This window comes from Podarcis tiliguerta (genome assembly GCF_965153285.1).
Source record: "Podarcis tiliguerta genome assembly, chromosome: 8".
NCBI lineage: Eukaryota > Metazoa > Chordata > Lepidosauria > Squamata > Lacertidae > Podarcis > Podarcis tiliguerta.
Genome location: NC_139541.1, coordinates 50,418,405 through 50,442,031, shown reverse-complemented (window position 1 = coordinate 50,442,031; position 23,627 = coordinate 50,418,405). Strand labels below are relative to the sequence as shown.

The window sequence follows — 23,627 nt, the reverse complement described above, 5'->3', positions numbered from 1 at the left end:
GTCAGTAGTACTGCATGATGTCACCAGGACCTTGCATCTGAGTCTCCTGTCCCCTTCCAAGTGTTTAAAACAAAGTTGTTCATATATTAGGATAAGCTACCAACCAAATGCATCTTCAGACTGCAGCAAAGTAAAGTGTAGACATATAGACCGTTAGACCTTTAAAATATGCCCTTATGAGTTTCAAAATAGTCCCCTCTTCCCCCAGCATAGAAAAAGACCATAGTTTTGGTGAGTTAAAAATGGTTAACATACAAACTCTCCAAAGGCCAGGTTCATATGCTTTTCTATACAGCATTCAGAAAAAGTTGCACAGGCAGTAAAACCTGACTTAGTTACAGTGGTGAAAGGTGAAAGTGCCTAAATTATTAGTATAGGAACAGAACAATGGCCTGTTGGAGCCATGTGGTCTAAGCTTGGAGCAACCAGCTCAGATCTCTTTACATGCTGAGCTTCTCAGATAGACTGGAAGGCAAGCAAAGTTGTTAATTACCTAGTCCCTCCCAAGGTGAGGGGAGTGGATATAGCTAAGCATGGCAGGACAGCTTACTCTATGGTATTAAACCCTTCATGCATTAATTAGACATAAGTATGTTGGTAATATGAGGTTGGTTATCCCACATTTTCCAGGCCATACCTGACATTCTGTGCAGCAGGACACTTAACACTCAAAAGGCCAGGAAAGCCAGGCTGTTAACAAAGTGTGCAGGGCAAGATCCCTCTCCGTCCCTCTTATTGCTAAGTGAGGGTCTGTGTCTATCGTCTTCACTTCGGATCTGCTTTGAGATGGTGTACTAGGAACTTGGCCTTTCTGAATTCTAGTGGCCACATAGCTGATGATGAGCATCTTCTTTATAATGATAGATCAGTAGTTGTTATTCTCTGCCTCCTAATTATGGGTCAGATCTAAGCAAGCTTTCCTCTCTGTTTATTTGCTCATGTAACTGACTAGATGCAGCACACCTCCACTGCATGTGGCTAATCCCATCCTGAATTTTGGACGTTGTTTCTTGAAGTTCCCATACCAGCATATGGTGAAACTTGTTAATGAAAGTGATCTTCCAGGGTGCTATGGTGTTCTTCCCCAGGTTAGTTCATTTGTTTCTATTGTATTTTAAAGGCCCTGAGGAAGCATACAGATAAAGCTGGGAGTAGAGAGGAAATGTCCAGTTATCACAGTTCCCGGATGATTTTATTTGATTTTAGAATATTTGAATCTTCTTTGTTGGAGCTGTTAAGCTACCCAAAATCATGAAGAGCCCTGACATGGCACCAACGGTCTGAAACTGAGTGTTTTGTTATCAAGATCTTTAAAAAACAAAAAAGATGTCCAAACAGATGAAATAAATAGGTTTCTTCACTGAGAAGATGTTGACAGCTTAGCTAGTGAAAAGTATGAAGCAGCTCTCTCTGAAGGTTTGGTGTGATGCTTTTATCTCCATCCAGGAATATGAGAAGTCCCTCACCGTCTTGCATTCCAGTCCTCTGCCTTGTGGTATCATTCAGCCTCATTCCACTGTTGAGATCCCCTTGGCCTTGGAAGTCCAGGAGAAAGGGCAGCAGGAGGCAGTAGCCTTCATTGCTATCTTTGGGAATGAAGTCTTTCCACTGGTGAGTGAACTAAATGAAGGAGGTCTTCTCCCCTGCCCACTCCCACCCCTTTGCACTCTAAAAATGCTCAGGGAAATGGGTTGCATATGGTAACAAGTCCACTTCTTTGTAATGTGTGCATGCTCAGAACTAGTATGTCTCTGGGATATTTGTATATTGCAGAAATGAGGATTTCTGGCCACAATCCACAATTCTTGCGCTATTTTTGAACATGAAATTGAGAAGCAACAGTTGCCCCAGGTGATTTTGCACTGTTAAAAGACACAGTTCATCAAGGCCAGCCAAGCCATTTATTTATGCTCTTCCTAGCCAGAAATCTAAACAATATATTTGAGAGACATGCCAAATTCTCTAGGTCTAGGACATCCACACCTTACCAGATTCAGAAAGGAAGGCCTTTGAGGGGCAGTCATGTGCCTATAGCCCTTGGCAGCAAATGTCCATTCCCATCAGGAACGAGGAAGAGACTGAAAGTCTGGCTCTTTAAGTTAAAAAGAAGTGACTGCATGCCCCCGCCCCTGCTTTCTCCTATTCTAAATGGAAACATGAATGGGAAAGTATTTTTCCTCCAGAACTGAAATGTGAGTTAAGCACAAAAGAAATGTTTGTTGGTGATGGAGCAGGACAGAGTTCAGCATTATGATATAATGGAAACACATGATAAGCAGAGACAAATTTATGACAAAGTAGGGTATACAGTTCTTGCTCCCATTATGGAGTCTTTTCAGCTTACTAATTTGTTTCATTTTTATGAGTGCCTTTTAAATAGAGATTATTGAACTGCAGTATCCTTCTGTATCACATCTGGCTGGTGCATGCAAAATCTTCCTCCTGCTTTTCATAAACTGCCTTCTTTGTTGCATGTTCTGTTCATGCTCTGGGCTTTGTCATTTCACTGCTAGTAATAATAGTTATTACAGTATTTATTTAATCATCATCATCATCATCATCGGCCCATCTGGCTGGGTTTCCCCGCCACTCTGGGTGGCTTCAAACAAAATACTAAAAATACATTAAAACACTAGCAGATCACACTTTGGGACAGGCTGCTTGGCACTGGGATAGGTCAAGATTAGAGTATAAACCAGCCCAAGTAGGGCTTGCCTCTGGCAGAATTGGCCTTTTATTGTCACTGTGGACCACTTAACAAGATCATTGAGACTGATAGCAAACTTCCTTTTTCTTATCAAGCAGCTAGCAAACAAAGTCCTGTGCAAATGCATTTTGGAGTCTGCAAAATCAATCCTTTTTATTCATGTTAGGTGGGCTTTTAATGTGCAAAAGGACTGTTTGCCTATATTATATTGGTGAGCATGTGAAGGGCAAGAGCAGTCAGACTCCCAAGTGGAGTCCAGCAGCAGTATTTATTTTGAACTGAGGCTTTAGGGTTGAAAATGCAGGGCCCAGGTCTGTACTCAGCTTAGGTGGGGACCTCCAACTGAGCCAAATCTTATCAGCCTGAAGATCTCTTTGAATAGAGGCAGACAATGAAATGCCTTCCAGATGTTGTTGGGAGTCCAGCATCCCCAGCCATCGTGACTCATGGCCAGGGGTGATGGGGGATTGAGCCCAACCACTTCTGAAGGGCACCACATTGGCTACCCAAGGCCTTAGTACAGTCCCATCTCCCTTTCAACAGCCAGAGTCTGATGCTGACTTTTCATCTTTGTTTCCTGTTTCCTATTATTCTCTGTGACAGACGATCCAGCTTGTGTCCTTTGGAGAAGGCCCTGTCGTTTATGTGCATCCTGCTAAACTAGACTTCGGCTCCATCCAGGTTTTAAAGGATGTTTCTCGGGTGCTCTATCTTTCCAATCAATCTGTTATTCCTGCACCATTTGAGGCACAGATGGTAAGCAGAGTGTGGCATGGTTTCTAATGAAAACTGTGAACGGAAAGGAATTGTATCTATAATAGCCTGTGGTCTGGTTTTATGTGAAGGCGTCTCATTAAACTATCTTGAGCTGAAAGGTCATTGGATGTGGTTGCACTCTTGTGTTTCTGGGTGGCCTCCAAATGCATGAGACCTTCACTGATATACCGGTGACTTGATGCTCCTATTGTCTCCCGACCATACCTTCTTGCCATTTCCCCTTTCTTCCTTATAGTAGTGATGGTCACTGAGCTCTGCTGGTGTGATTTACATCCCTTGGTAAGCAGAAGCAAGGCATTCTCTACAAGCCTTTCTGCTGAGAGTGTGCAAGTGGCCCAGGGGATAAGGATGTTGGATGTAAAGCTGGGAAGCCGGGATAGGTCCCTTCTCACTTTCCTTCAGAAAAAAAATGAGTTAAAGTAAGTAGTGAAGAAGGAAGGAACCAACTACAGAGTGTTTTGTACAGAGAATTTTGCACCTGACAGATACATACAATACTAAAAGGATAGGCTATGAGCTGGAAGTTCTTGGTGCAAATCTTAGCCTCACCTTACAAGGTGCCTTTAAACAAGACAAAGCCCCAAATCTGTAATTTGGGGATAATAATTACAGTTGCCTTAACCAGGTGGTTGTAAGGATTACAGAGGTCATGTGTGTGAAGTACAATTTTATCACTCTTCCAAAAAATGTTTCTTTAGCCAAGGATGTGGTTGAGAAGGCTGAAATAAAAACCAACCTCTTCCCTAATCCTCTGCCCTTCTTCCTAAGATCTGTCACTGAGGCTGTTAGCCATCTGGGCAGAGAGTCACTTGAATCCTGTCGAATTTCACAAGCATAAGAATTGGTGTCAGGGGAGGGTGTTGTTTGGAGTGAGAGAGGCATCTCCAGCTGTGCTCTTAACAGCTGTGTGGCAGCCTCTGTGCCTCCTCTGCCAAGTGCACTGCTGAGCAATTTCAGAAGTGATCATTCCCTCTCTATTAATTACTGTCAACATTTAACCAGAAGAGCAGTTGTGCAGCCAGTGAAGCGGTCACAGAAGACCAGCCCACTTTTGGAATGGTTTTATATTTTCACAAAGATGGTGGACTTGATAGCCAGGTGTTTTATTATCTGATACTGCCAGTGTGAACTGTAAAGGTCTAGAACCGTGTATATGAATTGGTCGGGAAATGTAAACTGTATCTGGCAGAGTTGGGATGGTCCTGCAGTTATCTGAAGAATATGGTCACAGACTTGTTTGACCTAACTACAGAGAGCAGGTTGGGATGCTGCTTCAAAACCCAGTGAAGCCATCAACCCAAGAGTAAGAATGGTTTAGTGCATCAGTGGGCAGAGGCAGGCTGCCCTTCCCTGGTGGGAAGCAACTGGAGCAAAGGCTCACCTGGCACCTTCATTACATACTTTAAGGCACCAGGTGAAAATGTTTCTCTTTAACCAGGCCTTCAGCTGATTCACATTCAATGTCCTTTTAAATGTGTTTGTGGGAGGGGGGATTATTGGTTTTTGTTTTTTATTATGTATTTTGTGTTCCTATTTTGTATTTTTATGTTGTGAACTGCCCTGTGATCTTTGGGTGAAGGATGGCATGCAAGTTTAATGAATAATAATAATAATAATAATTAAACACGGCACAGAATTTGGAAGGAGTCTGCTTCTAGGCCTTCCAAGGAGGAGGTTTGAGATCCATACACCGTTGTATTGTTCTGCCCATGGCAACTTTCTGCTCATAATGAAAGGGATCCACCAAAGATTTTGTGAATAGGAGGTAACCTGATGAGCACTGTAGAGTTTAAAAGTCTATTGTTTAATAGTCTATTGTATTTTAATACAATAGTCTATTAAACATTAGACTATTAAACATTAAACAAAAATAAGCTTTTAATGTTTAATAGACTATTGTATTTTAATATTTTGTTGGAAGCTGCCCAGAGTGGCTGAGGAAACCCAGCCAGATGGGTGGGGTATAAAAAATAAATTGTTGTTGTTGTTGTTGTTGTTGTTGTTGTTGTTGTTGTTATATCTTCTGCATGTGGATCAGGGCCTGACTAAGTGCCAGGGCCTGACTGGTGCCTCCAGGGTCTCTGTAAGCAATTTCCTACCTGAGCTGCCTCAAGGTTGGGGGAGTCACTCCATGCTTCAGTCTTCCTGAATGGCATGTGTCGCTTTTGCAGCAATGAGCATGTGGGGCTCTCTGTGGCGCTGCGTCTGCAGATGGAAACTGCAGCTAGTGCAGAATGTTCCTGCCCAGCTGGTGAGAGCAAGATGTAGAGAATGTGTCCACTACTGTAGTTCAGCTACATGGTTTCTGAACTAAAAGTTCTAGCATTTGCCTTTCAAGCCCTGTAAATGGCTTGGCTCTGCTGTGCTTGCTGAAACACTTTCCTGCATATTTCTTCCCCATCCCTTGAGATCTACTCACAAGGAGAGAAAAGGCCCATTTTGCATGCCTGGGTGAGGAAAGAGCAAGGCCACCTTCATTGTGGTGTCCACTTACAATAATTCCTGGGCTCTGGTGGGCTACCTCTTGGTGTCAGGTGAAGGTTTCCCTTTACTGGAATGCCTTTCTTCCAAGCTGTTGATGGGCAGATACAAAGATTTTGCATCTAGAATTTTGCTGCTATTTATGAGATGTAGGATGATTTTTATAGTTGACTTTTATTTTATTTATTGTGATTTATATTTTGCAGGAAAGTGACCAATAAATAGAAACACTGATAAACAAATCTGAATAATCTGTTTGCTGTGTGATTTTTCTATTTCCTGTTGTAACATTTTTCTACCTTCCTGCCTGTCCTACAGAATGGGAGGCTTTGCTCTGATGGTCTGAAGTTCTGAGAATCAAGAGAATTAATTCTACTTGATGCAATAACAATTCAGCTCTTCTAACAGCCTCCTAGTTTTTGAAAAGCACCCCAAGTCTCTAAAATGTGTGCCAAGCTTGTGCTGTTGTGATCCTCATTTAATTATTTTAATAGATAGCTTAATATTTGTTTGGTTTCACAGTCTATGCATTGCTCTACAGAACACAAATTCTGCTAAGTGAGCTCACTAGTTTGCAGCCATGGTCACATGCTTTTTGGTGGCTTCTGATCTGGGTTTACATATGTGGAATTTCTTGGGAAATGTTTCCTGTTTTAAGTACTACTGTATATCTGAGTGGCTCGCTCTTTCTTTCTTTCTTTTAAAAAATAACTTTATGCCTTGCCATGTGAGACATAGATGCTAAGACTGGCTTTTGGATTGTGTTTCAGGCCCGAAGTAATTCCCTGTGGAGAATTGAGCCTAATAAAGGAATTGTCCCTCCAGAGAATGAGATATCGCTAATGCTAATAGCTAACCTGGATGACACCGTGCTGTTCCAGGACAAAGTTAACCTGAGCATAGAGAACAGCAATTCTTACATCATCCCAATCCAGGCCACTGGCATTGGTACCACCATTGTCACAGACAAACCCTTTGCTCCAGCCATTGACCTGGGACCCCACTTCAGGTAGGCTGGCTTTGTGGCTTGTGGGAAATAGTATTCTGGTTTTGGATGAAAGGATATGAGTCGTTTAATTCTCATAGGGCAGTACAAGCAAATGAAAACCTTGAGCTCTTGTCATGATGCCTTGGCAACCTACAAGTAAAGGCAATGTATACTTCAGTACCATAGAGCAAATTCCATTTTGTGAAAGCAAAAATAACTCATTCTTGGGCAGTCCTGTGCCCACTTACACTGCATGCATTGTAAATGACTGACTGTGGAAAGTGCATGGGTGGTAACATCTCTAAAATGTATGCACAACTCTTCACAACTGTAGATATACTTGAAGTAATGACTAATCTCACATTTTGTAGCTGCCACTGAGGTAAACATGGCATGATGACCAGGTTGATCTAGAAGCACTTACAATCTTAGGAGTTGGCATGACCTGCTCCCTTGGGCTTTGTACTCAGCCCTATATTATGTCACTGCAGTGCACTGTGTGTTGGGATGCTTTTGGAGACTATTTGGAAACTGCAAGTAGTTCCAAGTATTACTGCTAGGCTTTCAAATTGGACCAGGTGGTGGGAAAATATTCACTAGTACTTAACAACTCTTGGACCCATTTCCACGCACAATTCAAAATACTGATGCTTACCTTTGAAGTCCTTCATGGCTTGCTATGTGGAGCACTGCCTCCTGCAACATGAACCTCACTATACCCTGAGATAAACTTTAGATGTAATTCTGCAGGTTCCTTTACCCTGTCAAGTAAGATGGGTGGTGACGGAGAAAAGGCTTTATCACTGGTGGTAAACCACTGTAGGATGCTCTTCTCAAGGAGGCATGTCTGGAAACCTTGCTGCCTTTTCATCCTTGAGGCCATCTCTGTCTTATTATTATGCTGCTTTTTCTGCTCTCTCCCTCTTGTTTCTATGAGGGTTGCTTTCTGAATTATTTTATGAGGCAAATGGGAGTGATTTGGGTGAGGTTTTCACATGAGCAGGATTGAGCTGGGTTAGGGACCTCCGATTATCACAAGTTGCTCTATGGACATGGGTGCCCTTAGAGTGATGGCTTCATTTTATAAAAAGCAAAATCAAGCTAATTAGGGAAATGCCCTCCATTGAAGTGGGAAGCAGTGGTGGAGGGATGGGGGATTTTTGACAGACGGGTCTATCTCCTAATCCCAGCCTCTTATTTTCTGATGCCTGGGATTAAACACTGATCTGTGAGAGGGATGTTGAAGTAAATATTTTAAGGTGTTATTTTTCACATGCATCTATGCTGTTGTTTCCACAATCACCCCCCTTCCCCCATGACAGTCAATGGAGAGAAAATTCTTTCCCAGAGAGATGAGGTGGTATCCCCAATAATTCCTGCTGGAAATCACAAACCTATCCCCACCAGTGATTCTTGGGGTAACAGTCCTTCCTTGGGAGGTGACATTTCACATACCCCTGTCTTTCCTGGGACCCTCACCCTTTGCCCCACTATGATTGCTATCATATCCACTCAAAAAATGGTAAAGTCTTCTGTGACAGGAAAGCACGACACCTATTATTCTGACATTTGGCAGGCTTCTTCCCCTTAGCTGCAAATGGTTTCCAGTTCTGGCAGAAAACAACAGTTTTTCTTTTAACAACAAAAACTTTCTGGGTGTATCAGTATACGACCTGTAATAGGTGTAATCTACTCTGGAGGGACCCCTATGCCAACAAATTTAATTTCACTTCAATGAAAAGAAAAATAATTTTGAGCCGTTTTTAGATTCCCCATTATAGAGAAACTTTCTTTTCAACAGATCTTACTAGTTTGGTCCCTGGAAAAACATAGAGCAACTCTCAAACAAACTGAGATGCTTGGGAGCATCAAATCTTGGGAGCAGTGTACACCTCTAGTTTTTAATCTTGTTTTGTGTGGTGTTTTAAATGGTTTGCTTCAACTTGTCAGCTGCCCTGGAAATATTGATATTGAAGGGTTGCATCTAAATCCCTTAAATAAATATTCCGCAAAATATAGTAAAGACCATTCTTGTTTGCTTCCCTGAGATTTAGCCCCTCTCTGCCCCTCCTTTCCTAGCTTGGATTCCTGCTGCTATCGCTTCAAGATCACTAACCGCGGGCGCCGCACGCATCAGCTCTACTGGATGACAGAAGGCTTCCCCCCATTCCGCCAGCGCAACACCCTCCCTCCCATCAGTGCTAACACAAAGAAGAAGTCCTCTGAACTTCCGCTCTTTAAGCTTCAACCACTGAGGATGGAGCTGACCCCAGGAAAAAGCATGGACATGATGCTGGAAGGCTGTTCTGATGTTCCCAAGGTAGAGAGACTTTCACCTCTTTGTTGGGGGCATTTTGGGCTCTCAGTTACTTATTTTTGGAAACGAACCAACTTCTTTCAAGGATTGCTGCCATGTCACAAGTTGCCATAGTAGCAGCAGCTGCATTTCAACTACTTGTTGCCAAGGGTTACTGTAGCTACCATATAGTCAATCTCAAAACATCATATATGGGTTTTTATAACTGATGTAAGAAGAGTTCTACAAGGCCTGATCAAAGCTCAATATTCAATTATTTTGTCAAGAGTGCTTAATCCAGGAGAGACGAACCTTTTTCAGGCTGAGGGCCACCTTGACCCATGTTCAATCTACATCCTATGTGTGTGTGTGAGAGAGTAAAATCACAGCAAGAGACCATTTTCTGTATAAAATACATATTAATGAAATAAAATGTTACATTACAAAAAGGACTAATATAAGTGGCATTAGAGTGAAATGTCTGATATGCCCACAGGAATTAATATAATCCAGGGCACAAAGAACAAAATATCAACAGGGTATTGATGCCTTCCCTAATGCCTGCAGGAGAAAAATGAGACAAGATTAAGGTTATGCAGTACTGAATTTTAAAATCAACACAGCAAGGCTGCAATCCTAATCCATTTACATGGAAGTAAGCCACACTGAATTCAATGAGACTTACTTTTGAGTAGACATGGCTAGGTTTGCAGTGGATCCAGAATTGGCCTCCACAGTCACTTATGGACTCATTGTTAAAACCGTTTTATGGAAGACAATCTTACTTGGCTACGAGTGATCGCCAAAGAAGAAAGAAGAAGAATGATTGGCCATTAGCTTTGTCTTTACAGTGCCACAAGACTCTTTGTTGCGTTTTCTGAAGCAAAAGTTTGACAGTTACAACTCTGGAAATTGATTAATTTTCAAAGGGAACACAGCTGAATTGTAAATATCTGTTGATGGCTGAGATATGCATATCTAGTGTGCAATATATGTAAAAAATTACATTGAAACAGTAGTGAGACTTGTGCAAAATAAACCAATCACAGTGGAACAGAAAATATCAGATGAAATTATGGATGAATGTTGGAACAGATTGAGACATGCTTGTACATCTCTACCATTTACACAAATGGCTGATTATGTTCTTGATTCTCACAGCCATTTAATTTATTACTATATAGGTGTTTTTTTTAAAAAAAAATCTGTGGGAAATGTTATGTTGCAACTGGATACCAATACAACCTTTTTGTGGAAGGATGGTATGCTCATCACCTTTCCATGATTTGCTTTTAAAGGTCAGGCATCTTAGGCACCAACTGGTGCAGAATTCAGGATATATGGAATTGTCAGGAATCAAACTTCTACAAAAGAGAATTACATATTTGCCAATTCATGCTTCTTTTGCCTGGAACCAAATGGTAGCCAAGGCATAGTTTTCGGGGAGCCCCATGGCCAGGGGTCCACTGAAAGCACCACAGGCATAGTGGCCCAACCACTTTTATTCTGGCAAAAAACTGTGCTCTTCTTTCCACATACAGGTCGTAAAGGAAAGGCTGCTCTGTCATGCCATCATAGGGAAGCAATCTGGGAAGGAGCTTATCATGAAGGTTGATGTCATATGTGAATTCATTGCACCCATTCTACACATTTTCCCTAAAGAGATCACATTCCAAGTGGAGAAGGTTAGTGCTTTGGCCATCAGGCTGCTTACTGGCATGTTACAAAGGGCTAGTGGAATGAATGGAGGATGGAGTGGGTCGTGGAAAGGGGGGTGGGGCTGTGATCAGAAACTGCAAACACACACTCAATCACATTTCAGTTCAAAAGAGGCTCAGATGTTCTGGGCATCATCAGGAGCTAAAATGACAGCCACCTCCATTTTGACAGAAGGTGTGTGCAGGCAGAGATAGGCAACCTCGTAACACATCAAAACCATGATTGCCAAAGAGATCAGCCCAACTCCTAGGCTCAAAAAGGCCCTTCCTTCACTCCTGCAAAAAAATGCTTGCCAAAAGGTCATTTTGCAACTTGTTTAGCTTCCTCCAACTCAGGGCTGAAATGTGGCTTCATAACAGAAATTATTTACTAAGAAGGAACAGAAAGGGCCATGATCAGCCAGCAATCAAGATGTCTGAGTAACCTGGAGCTCCTTCCCTTGGGTATATAATTTCTCTTCAAAGCGGCTGATCAATTCAGAAAATTGGAAAGCTTTTACCCCCGCTCATAGGGGGGAATGTCAATAAATATGCTGAAATCGAAACAAGGCAGTTTAACAAACTTTCTCAAGCCACAAGAACATTGCAGAGAAGCCAGGGCAATGAGCCAACAGAGAGACAGCATGGCGCTTGGCCCAATTAAGACTGCCGAAGCCATGGTAGAAAAAGATACAAATGCAGTGCTGAGAGGAATTTGCAGCTCAAGGTATCCTCATTAAATTAAAGAAATTATTACAGAAACGTGGAAGGAACTGATGGTTCATCTCAGAAATAAGGCAAATGCAATGTCAAAGGAATTAGAAGGAATTGTGGAAACTGCATCAGCAGCAATAGATTTAAGCTTACAACATTAAAAAACCCTTTAAAAATTCTTCAAGTGAATATGAATATAAAATCAAAGCTGTAAGATTTTCAAAACAAACTTAAAGGGTCAATTTTCATCTGAGGAGTTTTGTGGAAGGGGCAGAATATGACAATATTATGGACTTGATAGTCCAGTGATTTAAATTGCTAATACCTGTCTTGTGTGATTCAGATCCTCCGAGAGACATTATTATATGAAAAAAATAGGAGTTTTTGACGGTGCTTTAGAAATGTGAAAGATATAACTTTTGAAAATTAACACATGGTTCTCTTGACTGCTTTGATCAATGGAACTGGCATAGTTACAGGTGCCCATTTTGCATTTGTAAGAACTCAATCTTTTAGTGTGATGGTACCTTCTCAGTAGTGGCACCTAGCCTGTGGAACGCCCTCCCATCAGATGTCAAGGACATGAGTAACTATATAACCTTCAGAGGACATCTGAAGGCAGCCCTGTATAGGGAAGCTTTTTAATGTGTAATTAAAAAAAATATATTTTATATATCTTGGAAGCTGCCCCGAGTGGCTGGGACAACCCAGTCAGCTGGGCGGGGTATAAATAATAAAATAATAAAAATAATTGTTATTACCTAAACTTTGGAAATTGTTCCCTATCGATGTCAGGCAGGCATCTTCATTGTACTCTTTCCAGCACCTGCTAAAAACATTTTTGTTTAGACAGATGTTTAGAAAACAGATGTGAGTTTTAATATGTTTTAATCTATTGTTATTTTAACTTTTCTTATTGATAATTTTATTGATATATCTATTTGTAAATCGCCTGGAGGGTTTTGTTTTTTTGCAATCAAGCAGTGTATAAATTTCATGGCATGAATGAATGAATGAATGGGAATGGAATCACATCAGTTTCTACCCCACGCCCCAATGAATGGGAACAATTGGTGTCCTCTAGTACCAAGTAGCTGGCTATTAAAAGCATAATGCTATCCCTGTGAGGAGGTCATTTCTCATCATGGAATATGGAAGAGCTTGATAGGAAGGGATGGAAGGTGATCCTCTGGCTGATCACTTGGTGCTGTGATGTACACCAGGATATATATTTTTTCTGTTCTTTAATACATCTCAAATGTTTTTGTTTTCCCCTGCCAGGACCCCAATGATAGCCTGAATCCCCAGTACGAACCTCTGACTTTGAAAAACGTTTCGTCTTTGCCAATCAATGTTCTCCTCTCTTTGCAAGAACCTTTTTCCCTCTGTGATACTGATCATGAAATGCTGCCAGTACCTTGTCAGGTATGAGGAGTCTCTTTTCACCTCAGGCCTCTAAGTAAGAGGCCCTTTGCAGGGTACAGTTCAGGCTGCTGGTTGTGACCTGTCCAGTCCTAGACAGCACTGCAAACAGTCTCCAGTGACTGAAAATGCAGAAGTCATTTTCAAAGAACTACAGTGGAAGGCAGATACCAATCAGTTATTTATTTATTTAAAATAAACTTATTTCTTTCCTGATTTAGGCCTTAACCATGAACGTTGGGGAGATGCATGACCTCTGTATCAGGTTTGACCCTCTCTACAGAGATGACTTGTACAACCGAGTGGCAGAAGAAGTCTTGACTTTCCGTTACCTGGAGCATCCCCATGTAGACCACATCAACCTACGGGGAGAAGTGCGTTTCCCTAACCTACACTTTGAGACGATGGATTTGAATTTTGGCTGCATCTTGAATGACACAGAAGTTGTCCGTGAGATCAATATGACCAACTGCAGCCCCCTTCTTGTAAAATACCGCTGGTCCTTCATGACAGAGGATCATGAGACCCTGATCAGGTAAGAGCAATCATAAGTCCTCCCTTTGGGATTTTGTCTGATGTTCCCAAGACATTGTCTATGGGTACATGACACAGTCACCCTACTAAGTAGTTAAGCAGGTCTGGGTCTCAATGGGAGATACATGGGAACTTAATGGATACCACCCTGAGACCCATGATTGTCAGGAATGATTGGTGGGTGCTAGAAGAGATAAGAGTCCGGGCCTCCAGCCAGTTTTATAGGTTTTATTTGGTTCATTCTTCTATTTACACTCAGAGCTCTCAGAGCACATCCGGCTCATTGGAATCAGATGCAGCAACTGGTTGCTGCTTTCGTTTTCCCCAGCATAACCACTTCCAGAGCCCTCCCCTTTTCCTTCCTCTGTTACGTGAAGAGCTAAGCCCCGGAAATTGCTCCCCCCTCTCTGCTTCATTGCTTCCTGATAACCCTTCGTAGTCGTCCTCCCCTGATGAGGTACCACTACTAATGATTGGAGGCTTATCTCTGTATTTTCCCAGCATTTCCCCCTTCTCAGCCCTCAGTTCCCTGACAATGATGAAGTAAAGGCTGGATCAAAATGTATTAATTATATGCTATTTACATTGTTTATAATCTCTTGAAACCAACATATGGTTCCCAATGTCAGCCTGTGGATGACTCTGATTTGGATGATGCGCCAGCCACCCAACTTTTCCCCCTGATATTTATATTTTATTAAGGTGATTTCAGTTAAAAGAAATAAAGTGATACAGAAAAAAGAAGGAAAAGTGAGAGGGAGAAAAACAACAACAAAGATACACATAAAAGTGAAAATATGAAGAAAAAAACCCCGCAAAAAATATACAATATTCCCATACATTCTTGTATAAATTGGTATAGTGTTATTGTCCTAGTTCTTATGTAAATGTTAATAGCTTACTGCATTTTGTATAAACTCATTCCAAATGTTAATCATATCATATCCATAGAGTCTGTGTCTGCCTGTAAGCAATCCGTTCATAAATTGCCAGTGATGTCATATTGTCAGTCCATTGATTAAACAGTATCATTTCCTTATTTTTCCAATTCCTCAATATCAATCTCTTGGCCACCATTAGGGCATGGAAAATCTATTTCTGTTATCCCGTTGATATTTCCATACTGCAGGTATATAGTTCAATAAAATGTTCTCACACAGGGAGCATGCTACTCCGCCATCTTCAAAGCCGGAAATCACCCAACTTGAGAGGAAGCCCTCTGCTCCCCCTTCCACACTGCCTCATCCTGAGGATGTGGCTTTTCCTTCAGTCTTGGCCTGCTAGAGGTTCCAATTTGGTTCTCATGGCCTTTTCTTCCAAAATCACATACACCTATGAATTGAGTGATGTCAGCTGATCAGTGGGCAGTTCAGTTCTGCTTGGTTCAATTGCATGAGTGAGTTCCCCATGGGAAACGCATTTGTGCAGTAGATCCCTACTAACTGATGGGTGGGGAGCTGAAGCCTGGTTGTTTTTGTTATCTCTCCTTACCCCTGTGGATAATCCACTTGTCAATCATCAAGCATCATTATTATGGCAGTTGAATGACAAGTGGGTGTCAAAGTTGGTCTGCAGAGATTGGGGGAGAAAAGGATCTGGCCAGTGGTTTAATTCTTCTTCTGAAAGTAGGAGAGAGAGTGCAAATGGTAGAAATGATTGCAAACAGGAATAGCTTTTGTCAAGCTGCCTGCAAACCTTCTTCCTTGCAAATATGAACCAGCAGTGCTGCTGCTTTCTCAAACTTGGCCTTCGTGCAGTTATTTTAATTACAGCAGCAAACGGATTTTCCACAGTGCCCCAGGAAGTCCAGTAAACATAACAACTGCATTGATGGTCTGCCATTCTGAATAACATCAATAAACAATTTCCCGAGGAAAACATAAGCCAACCCAGTGGAAAGGCCTTTTTGGCTGGCGGAGGGTGGGTGGGGGGAGCCACTGAGAGGCACTCCTCCTCGTGAGCTCACTAAGGAGTCTGATCCTGGTCTGTGCCAAGTGTTTTCTGTCAGACACTGAGTGCTGTCGTCGCTTCAATGCAGTTTGTAGCTGTTTGGGAAACAGTAGATTCTGAAGGATGAGAAAGCAAGATAGATAGATAGATAGATAGATAGATAGATAGATAGATAGATAGATTTAAAGTACTGTAAATGCAACCCCAACCCAAAGCATTTCTGGGTCTGAGGCTGGTAGTTTTGTCACTAGAGAGTCCCAGGCCACATTTTTACTGTGGCTGCTCATAGAGACTTTCCTTCCTCATCTTCAGTGTTTCAGCAAGCAAACAAATGCAGGTGTGGGACCCTAGTGGCAGGAGGAGGATGGTTGGAGGGCAGTGGGGCTTAGAAGCGGCATTTAACTCCAAGGCTTGGCCAAAGACTCTGTGGGATAAAGGAGCAAGTCAAGTACCCCAGGCAGAAAAGATGTGGGGAGGAAGTTTGGCAAGGCAGACAGGCAAGATGAGGGCATGCTGTTGGAGCCATGCTCTAGTTCCCATTTCAGCAAACGTCTATTTTACTTGAGGTTGACAGCATCCCTTAAGTCAGCTATGGGAAGGGAAGAGGATGAACCATGACATTGTTCTGTGGTGGCTCCAGGTGGTCCTTGCAACATCAGGTGATCTACAGGATCCCAAGGACTTTTCCACATAAGCCATCTTGCTAGTTTCCTATATAGTAAATGCACATTTTTTACAAATTTGTTTCAGGGGAACCGGAGGACTTTCCTTCAGGGAAAGCAGGAATATTTTGTTTTCCCAGCACACACTGGGCTTGTCTGCTCTCCTCAAACCTGTGTATGATTCTCACTTGCTAGCTTCCTAGGTGCACTAGGGAGTCTTTGCCAGTGTTGTATCTTTAGTGAGTATGGGGAACCTTTGGCCCGTCAGCTGTTGCTGAACTGCAAGTCCTATCAGCCCCAGCAAGCATGGCTAATGTCCAGTGATAATGGGAGCTATAGTTCAGCAACATGTGCAGGGTCAAAGGTTCCCTACACCTGACCTGTACTCTGGGATTCCACATAAGTATATATAAAGAACTAGACACAGCATTCCCAATATTATTAGCTTGATTTGGTAGTGCTTTGGCTGCAATGTAAAATCAGAACGGTTGTGAAGTGAAAGCCTTAGAAGGCAGGTAGGAGTCTTGGTTGTCCATCTCCTTCTTTTACTGTTACTTTCTTATAGCGCAACCTCTGCCTTTGCTCTTACTGGATTGTAGAAAAGCTGGGCCCCCTCCCTTGCTCCCATTTGCAATCTGCTCTTGTCAGCCATGATAGATATGAGGCTGTAGCCCACCTCCTTCCTAGGTGTGGTGAAATCCTGAGTCTCAAAATATGATCAGTGCCCCCAGCATTAGATAGAACTGCTTCTTATCTAGGTAATCTCATAGGTCTAATATTTAGTAGTATCTGCACCCTTGGGATAGGTCAGAGAGGCCATGGAGGTTCCCTTCGGCTTGAAGGTCACAGGAGAGGCACATGGAGCTGGGTGTTGTAAGCCCCACAGCTCTATCGATATTGGACTTGGGTTGGCAAGCTCTGACATATGTGGTGGAGGAAGAAGTAGGGGGTGCTGAATGAGTAGTAACTGAGTAAGATGAGGGAGGACCTCCCTTTTCTACCCCAGGTTCTATTGCTTGGGGGGAAAGAGCAGGGATATCAGGTATTGCCAAGAATTCGGGAGGGCTCGGAGCTGCCAAGGTGGGAGGAACTACTGTAAGTGGAAATTACTTAACAGGAGCCTCAACAGGAGGGTGCAGTCTTGTTGCTTCAAACCAGGCTCTGCCTTCGTAGATGGGAGCAGGCCCACCCACCCTTTAGAAGCACATTTTTGCAATTCTGACATTCTCTGAAGACAGCAGATTCTTGTGAATGAGTGCACCACACCTGGGTGTGACAGGTCATGGAAACTTGTTGGGACATCTTTGTTGCTTTTGTCTGGTTCTGAACTTCTTGCTCTTGAACTATGGCTCCTGAACCTTTTGTCTTCTGCTGGGCCTGTACCAATACTTGAATAATGGTAAGTGAGAGATCTTACTTACAAGTAAGGGTATGTCTTTCTGTGTTTGGGGATAGGAGCCAGGACACATGGTGCATACACCCCACATATCACCACACATCTCCACCTCCTGTGAAGTTGCTTAAATATTTTATATCACTGCAACCCACCATCATGGAACCAGGCTTTTGGTCTCCTTTCTGGCTTCCCCAGCCAACCCTCCATTATTTACTATTGCACACACCTTCAGACTCTCTAGCCATGCTATGGCATGTTGGCATTTCAGAAGACTGTGCGAAGGTGAAATTGCCACATGCGGTGCTTAGGGGCATCACCAGCATCTCACAGAATTAGACCCTTCGTTCTGCAAGGCTCCTCATTAGCCTTCCGGATGTGATGCTGGTTGACCCCTTTCTTTTCATCTCTCTCTTTGTGTATTAATTAGGCTTCCCGGCTGTTTCACGGGGTCCTTGTGTCGGCACCACCTGACTATCCGGAGGACAGCTGGGCCTGAAGGGAGCCTCCAAGCTGTTAGCACCTTCACTTGGCCATGAAGTGGCCAGGAAGAAAGCACAGCTTGTCAGATATTATTTCTCTTTTGCTACCATGTGTATAATTACATCCAGCTAATGCAGCCTGACAGTTTGGTAGCTAAAAAACAGGTCACTGCTATTCTATCCACTCTGTGCCTTTCATCACAGTAACTAATTGTCATTCAGATTAACATCTGTTTTTCAGCTAGGGGTGAAGAATGTGACTTATTTAGTTTTATTTCTGGACCTTATAATTAGGGCAGTGACTTTTATGGTTTTCATCTAATTATTCAGTCTTAACCTTTCATTTCCCCCTACCCGCCTTAGGAGAGTTCACATGAAAGCACTCCGTTTTTCTGCATTACAGTACTGTGGAATTATTCCCCACACTCTCCTCATGCTAACATGCAGAGTGGGAGAGTCATGCTGCAAAAAGGGGCAAATGCCATTCTGCATGGCATGCAGCATTAACAAAACACCACATGTGTAGCAAATGATCACTTGTCATATGTGATGGGAACATCAGCATGCCTATGATTTTGGGAGACAAACTATGCAATAGGTTTGATGATAGGAGCACATTTGAAACTTTCTACAGTGTTGGTAATATTTAATTGGATTTAGGGTGATGTGTCTGTGGAGCAGATGTATTGAGCAAAAGTCTTGGTAATTGCAGCCAGAGTAGTACAAATCTACAAATCTATATGGGAATGGCTTCTGAAGTGCTTTGAATTAGCAGAAATAGCGGACCAGTTTGGTCTATAAAACAAAGTTAGTTCAGAGGTGGCCATACTTTGTAAATTATTGATATATGAATCTGGGAAATATTACAATTTGTGTAAATCTCTAAAATGATGTCTGTCTGTCTGTCTGTCTGTCTGTCTGTCTGTCTGTATATACACATACACCATATGTGAAGCATGCTCAGTAAGCCCAGCACTTCTGAGTTCTGATGGATTACTGTTCCCCATTTTATAAGGATCCAAATAAATTAGATAAATAAACATTTTCAGGGACTCATAAATACTAGCATACCCCATTTTTACTGTCCTTTGCTCCCCCTCCTCCTCTTGCTCCACCTTTGGGATCCCAGTCAATCAAGGTTGACATAGCAAAGGCCAGGGGATGACATCCCCACATAGGTAACAGACAAATATAAATACTGAAGAGCCTAGAAGGTCTGTCCTATGGAGAAACAAGCTGATCCTCTTTCCCACAAAACATCTTAAAGGGATGTTGCAGTTAGACCCTGGGATGGCCTTCACCAAATGGCAGGGGACATGCTGTGCACATGGAAGCTTCCAGGTTAATCGCTGCCTGACATCTCCATTTTTAAAAGAAGTTGATGTCTTATTAGCGCTTTCACATTACAATAAGGATATCTGCATAACCGGGGTGGGGGGGAGCCTTTCTTCTGACTTGGAAAGCTACTTTTAGTCGTATTAGACATCACCATCTTTCTCGGACTGATTGCCTGACTCAGTTCAAAGCAGTCATACTTAACAGGAGTTCAAGAGCAGAACCAATAACTTCTCAAAGAGAGATTCCAGACAAGATTAGTTATTAAGGCTGCTTACATGGGGCATGGTTTGGACTGTAGACCTCAATATACATGTGTTCTGTCCCCTACGCCTCCGCTCCAGATGCCTGTAGGATTCTGAAAATTATTCTTCCCTCCCACAGTCCAGGCAATACATTTTTCTGTTCCAGGTGGCTGCATTGTACTCTCTTGCAATGTGGTAAGAGAATGCAGGAATTTAATGGGATTGCAGGCAGACCACATCTTCTGTGGCATAGCAAAGGGACCCAGGGCAAATCTTGTGATTGTGTGTGTCCGTGTGTGTGTGTTGGGGTGAGGGGATTATACATGTTTTATTAAAGTTGGCTAGTTACCTTGGAATATCTGGAGTCTTTGCATTTTAAAATAAATAGCTCTCCATTCCCAAATCCCCATGCATCCTCCAGCTCTCTAGAACTCTTAAATTGCTGACAGTGAAATAAATATTATCCGAGGCTGTGCAGGAGTCTGAGATCAAGCCTCTGCTCTAACACCCCCGCTGGCCTCAGAGTTCTTTAGCACCAATTTGTTCCCATCCCAGACCCTCATGTCAATCAGTGTTACTGTCTGTGTTAGCCATTGGGTTGTGTGCTCCTTGAGGCAAGGATGTTCATTGTCCAAAAGTCTCATGGAGACCTTGACCCTTCCAAATGTAATGGAAGTAACAAGAAGGAAGAGCAGCCAAGTAGATACCACAACACTTTCCTCTTTGTTTCTCCCATCACTGGAGAACAGTTTGATGAGCTGAAGGCTGATAGCTTCTTTGATAGGGGATAGAGCTTTGTATAGCCAGCTCCCCTGGGGCTTGCTTCTGACATCCCAGGCCAAATAGCATGAATGTCAATTGCAGAAAACAAGGTGGATTTATAGGCATTTCTGGGAAGGAGAATCACGGGTCTTGAGAGGATACCGTTGGGTGGTGAAGGATTTCTGCCTCATAAGAAACAGGCTCCAGGGCCACACAGCTAAATTGCTCCATGTATAACTTCCACTATCTCTAACCATTTGCCATGCTGTCTGGCAGGGGCTGGTAGGGTTTGGAGTCCAACAACACTTGGAGGGCTGCACGTTTCCCACCATTGTCTTACTCCATGGGTTAGGAACTGGATCCCAGCAACAGGCGCATGGAGCCAAAAATGGTTTTCTACCCCTGCTGTTGAGCTTCTGACAATTATACTCTTTCCTCAGCTTGATGTCTCATCCAGTCTTCAGGCATAAAAGGCACAGATCCCTGGCAGAACATGTGCTTTGCATGCAGAAGATCTCTGGATCCACTCCTGGCATCTCCAGTTAATAGAATCCCATAACAAGTAATGAGAAACACCCTTCCCTGCTCAAGATTGTGCAGAGCTGGCTAGGTGGATGGAGATCTTGACTTGACTTAAGGCAGAATTTTCTGATATTCCTGACCTTATGCACAAAACAAAACTGATTCCATGCTGTTTACATAATTGGCCTGGGAACTAGCAGGATAGGAGGGCATATTCTGATGTTATTGGCTGTTGATGAGCCTTTGATTTCAGATGTTTGAGGCATGTGTGCCCTGGCTGGCTAAGCCAGCCCCGTCAATATAGAAATCATTGCCAACTCTGTGTCTGCTCTTGTTTCCGTCTGATGGGATTTCTGTGATTATACTCAGCATTTCTTTATTTCTGTTTGACACCCTGTGAAACAATTACAGTGAAGTTATCTGTATTTTTCTGGACCCTTCCCAGCTCCCTCGCATCTCCACCCTTCTGCTTTGTGCATTGCAGCCCTTTAGTGGAGATAGGATGAGCAGTTTTGTACATACATTTGGGGCCTCCTCATGCCTGCAGTGAGGCTTTGATGTTTGGCTCAGTCATGTTGCATGAGGTCACATTGCATTAAATTGAGGATACAGGGAGAGCAAGCCAAAAAATTGGAAGGCTAGTTTAAGGCTAAGCCGAAGAGCCCTGAACAGAACCTCTTGACCAATCTGCCAGAAGCCTCTTCTTCCTTCCAGCCCCTTTAAGAGTTGCTGGGGGGGGGGGGGTAAAGAAAGCAGGGGTGTTCAAGTGACATCAGATGAAATTGAACTGCAGGATAGGGTGGCAAGGAAGAGGCAGCATGTGTGCTGTCCTAGGAAAATGTTCCAGGTGTTGTGGAACCTGACTCTCACCGGGTGCTTCCCTGCTTCTTGATAACATAAGACCTCAGCTCAATTAGACCAAAGATCTGTCTAGTCCAGCCAACCAAATATTTGTGGGGATCCCGCAAGTAGGACATGAGGAGCTCAGTCCTCTCTTGCTCATGTTATTTAGAGGCATATAAATCATATCGGACTCTGGTTTAATATTTTACCATTAATAATAACAGCTCATACTGTGTTTTATTGATGGATGTTGCCTATTATATAATGCATTAAAAATGTTGCAATGTTACTATAGTACTGTCAGAATGGATTGTTATCTGAAATTGGTTGCAATTATACTGCTAATTAGAATGAAGTGTTGATGTGGATTTTTGAGGTTGTGTTGTTAGCTGTTTTGGGAATGTGTTTGCCATGAGCCCTGTAGGAGGGGGCTGGCTGGGCCAGGACAGAGAAGAGAAGTGGCTGACATGACTCCAGGGTGGGATCCAGTGGGCTGGAAAGGTCTCTACCCGGATTGGGAGAGCCAGAGGAAGAGGCTCCTGGCCAGAAGCTGGTTCTGGCTCCTTCACCTTGCCTATCACTCTGGCTGCTGTGCCTCTGGAGTTACCAGAAATCATGTCCAGTTCCAGCTGTCACATCCACCTCTGAGGAGGCAGTAATATCTTGCCTAGGTCATGGAGATGCCAACTCAGGCATAAGCAGACAGGCTGGTTCAACTTTCTTGGGGAAGTGCTAGGTTGCTTGCCCAGACTAAGGACCAAATCCACTTGCCATGATATGTTGTCTCCACCCCTTTTTCTTACAACATGGTTGTGGTGTAAGGGGGTGTTGTTGTTGAGTCAACATCTTTGCTTGTTTATTCATGTGTAGCAACTACTGTGCCTTTGAACAGTGTTTTGCCTATGTATTGCACCAATCTGAGCATTAAAGATTTGGGTACAAACTGCAACCTGAGTTTGAGTTCTGCATCAAGGAGGGGCCAGGACAGCATTGCTGCTGCACAGAATGAAGAAGCCGCTTCCTAGAGCGAGTCTATCAACTGGCACAATGTTAGTGCTCAGAAGCTATTTTGAATCAGCGTGAGTTGGTAATGAATCATATTAGTAATCTGACAATTTTTTTGTTTTCTACCTTATTTTACCTGCTGTTGGTATTTTATATATATATTATAGTGATCGTAATGTTAAGTTTTTCATGCTGTTGTTGTGAACTGCTTTGAGCTCAGTGTGGTTGTTGGGAAAGTGAAATACAACTAGTAAATACAGTGGTACCTCGGGTTACATACGCTTCAGGTTACATACGCTTCAGGTTACAGACTCCACTAACCCAGAAATATTACCTCGGGTTAAGAACTTTGCTTCAGGATGAGAACAGAAATCGTGCTCCGGCGGTGCGGCGGCAGCGGGAGGCCCCATTAGCTAAAGTGGTGCTTCAGGTTAAGAACAGTTTCAGGTTAAGTACAGACCTCCGGAATGAATTAAGTACTTAACCCGAGGTACCACTGTACAAGCAAATCAAATCAAAATGGCATTGTGTTTTTCAGATTCAGCCCCAGAGATGTTACAGCCCTTCCTAAACAGGAAGCAGCCACTGAGCAGGAGGTCCCAGAGCCACAAGAAACTACGAGTCACAATGACACCAAAGATTTTGAGAGGTTTGTACACTAGGCCTCAGAAATGCATAGTCTGTGTCTTGGCCCTGCACAACTAGGTGGCCCATGCCCATCACTCTGCCTGCTATGCCACACTGAGAGCAGACGACAGATTAGGGGGCTCTTGCTCTCTGCCATCCCAGGGATTTAGCTTGAGCAGTTAATT

At 43.0% G+C, this 23,627-nt stretch overlaps 1 protein-coding gene across 1 annotated transcript in view; it reads left to right on the top strand.

Moving 5' to 3' along the window:
• The window catches only part of HYDIN (HYDIN axonemal central pair apparatus protein), a 142,595-nt gene that overhangs the window by 38,923 nt on the left and 80,045 nt on the right, over positions 1-23,627 (top strand). Inside the window, exons 16-24 of the mRNA XM_083454603.1 lie at positions 953-1,088; positions 1,447-1,611; positions 3,311-3,463; positions 6,736-6,974; positions 9,033-9,273; positions 10,791-10,934; positions 12,942-13,085; positions 13,304-13,617; positions 23,354-23,464. Of these exons, the coding sequence (XP_083310729.1) occupies positions 953-1,088; positions 1,447-1,611; positions 3,311-3,463; positions 6,736-6,974; positions 9,033-9,273; positions 10,791-10,934; positions 12,942-13,085; positions 13,304-13,617; positions 23,354-23,464 (1,647 nt within the window). The remainder of the gene's footprint in view (positions 1-952; positions 1,089-1,446; positions 1,612-3,310; positions 3,464-6,735; positions 6,975-9,032; positions 9,274-10,790; positions 10,935-12,941; positions 13,086-13,303; positions 13,618-23,353; positions 23,465-23,627) is intronic.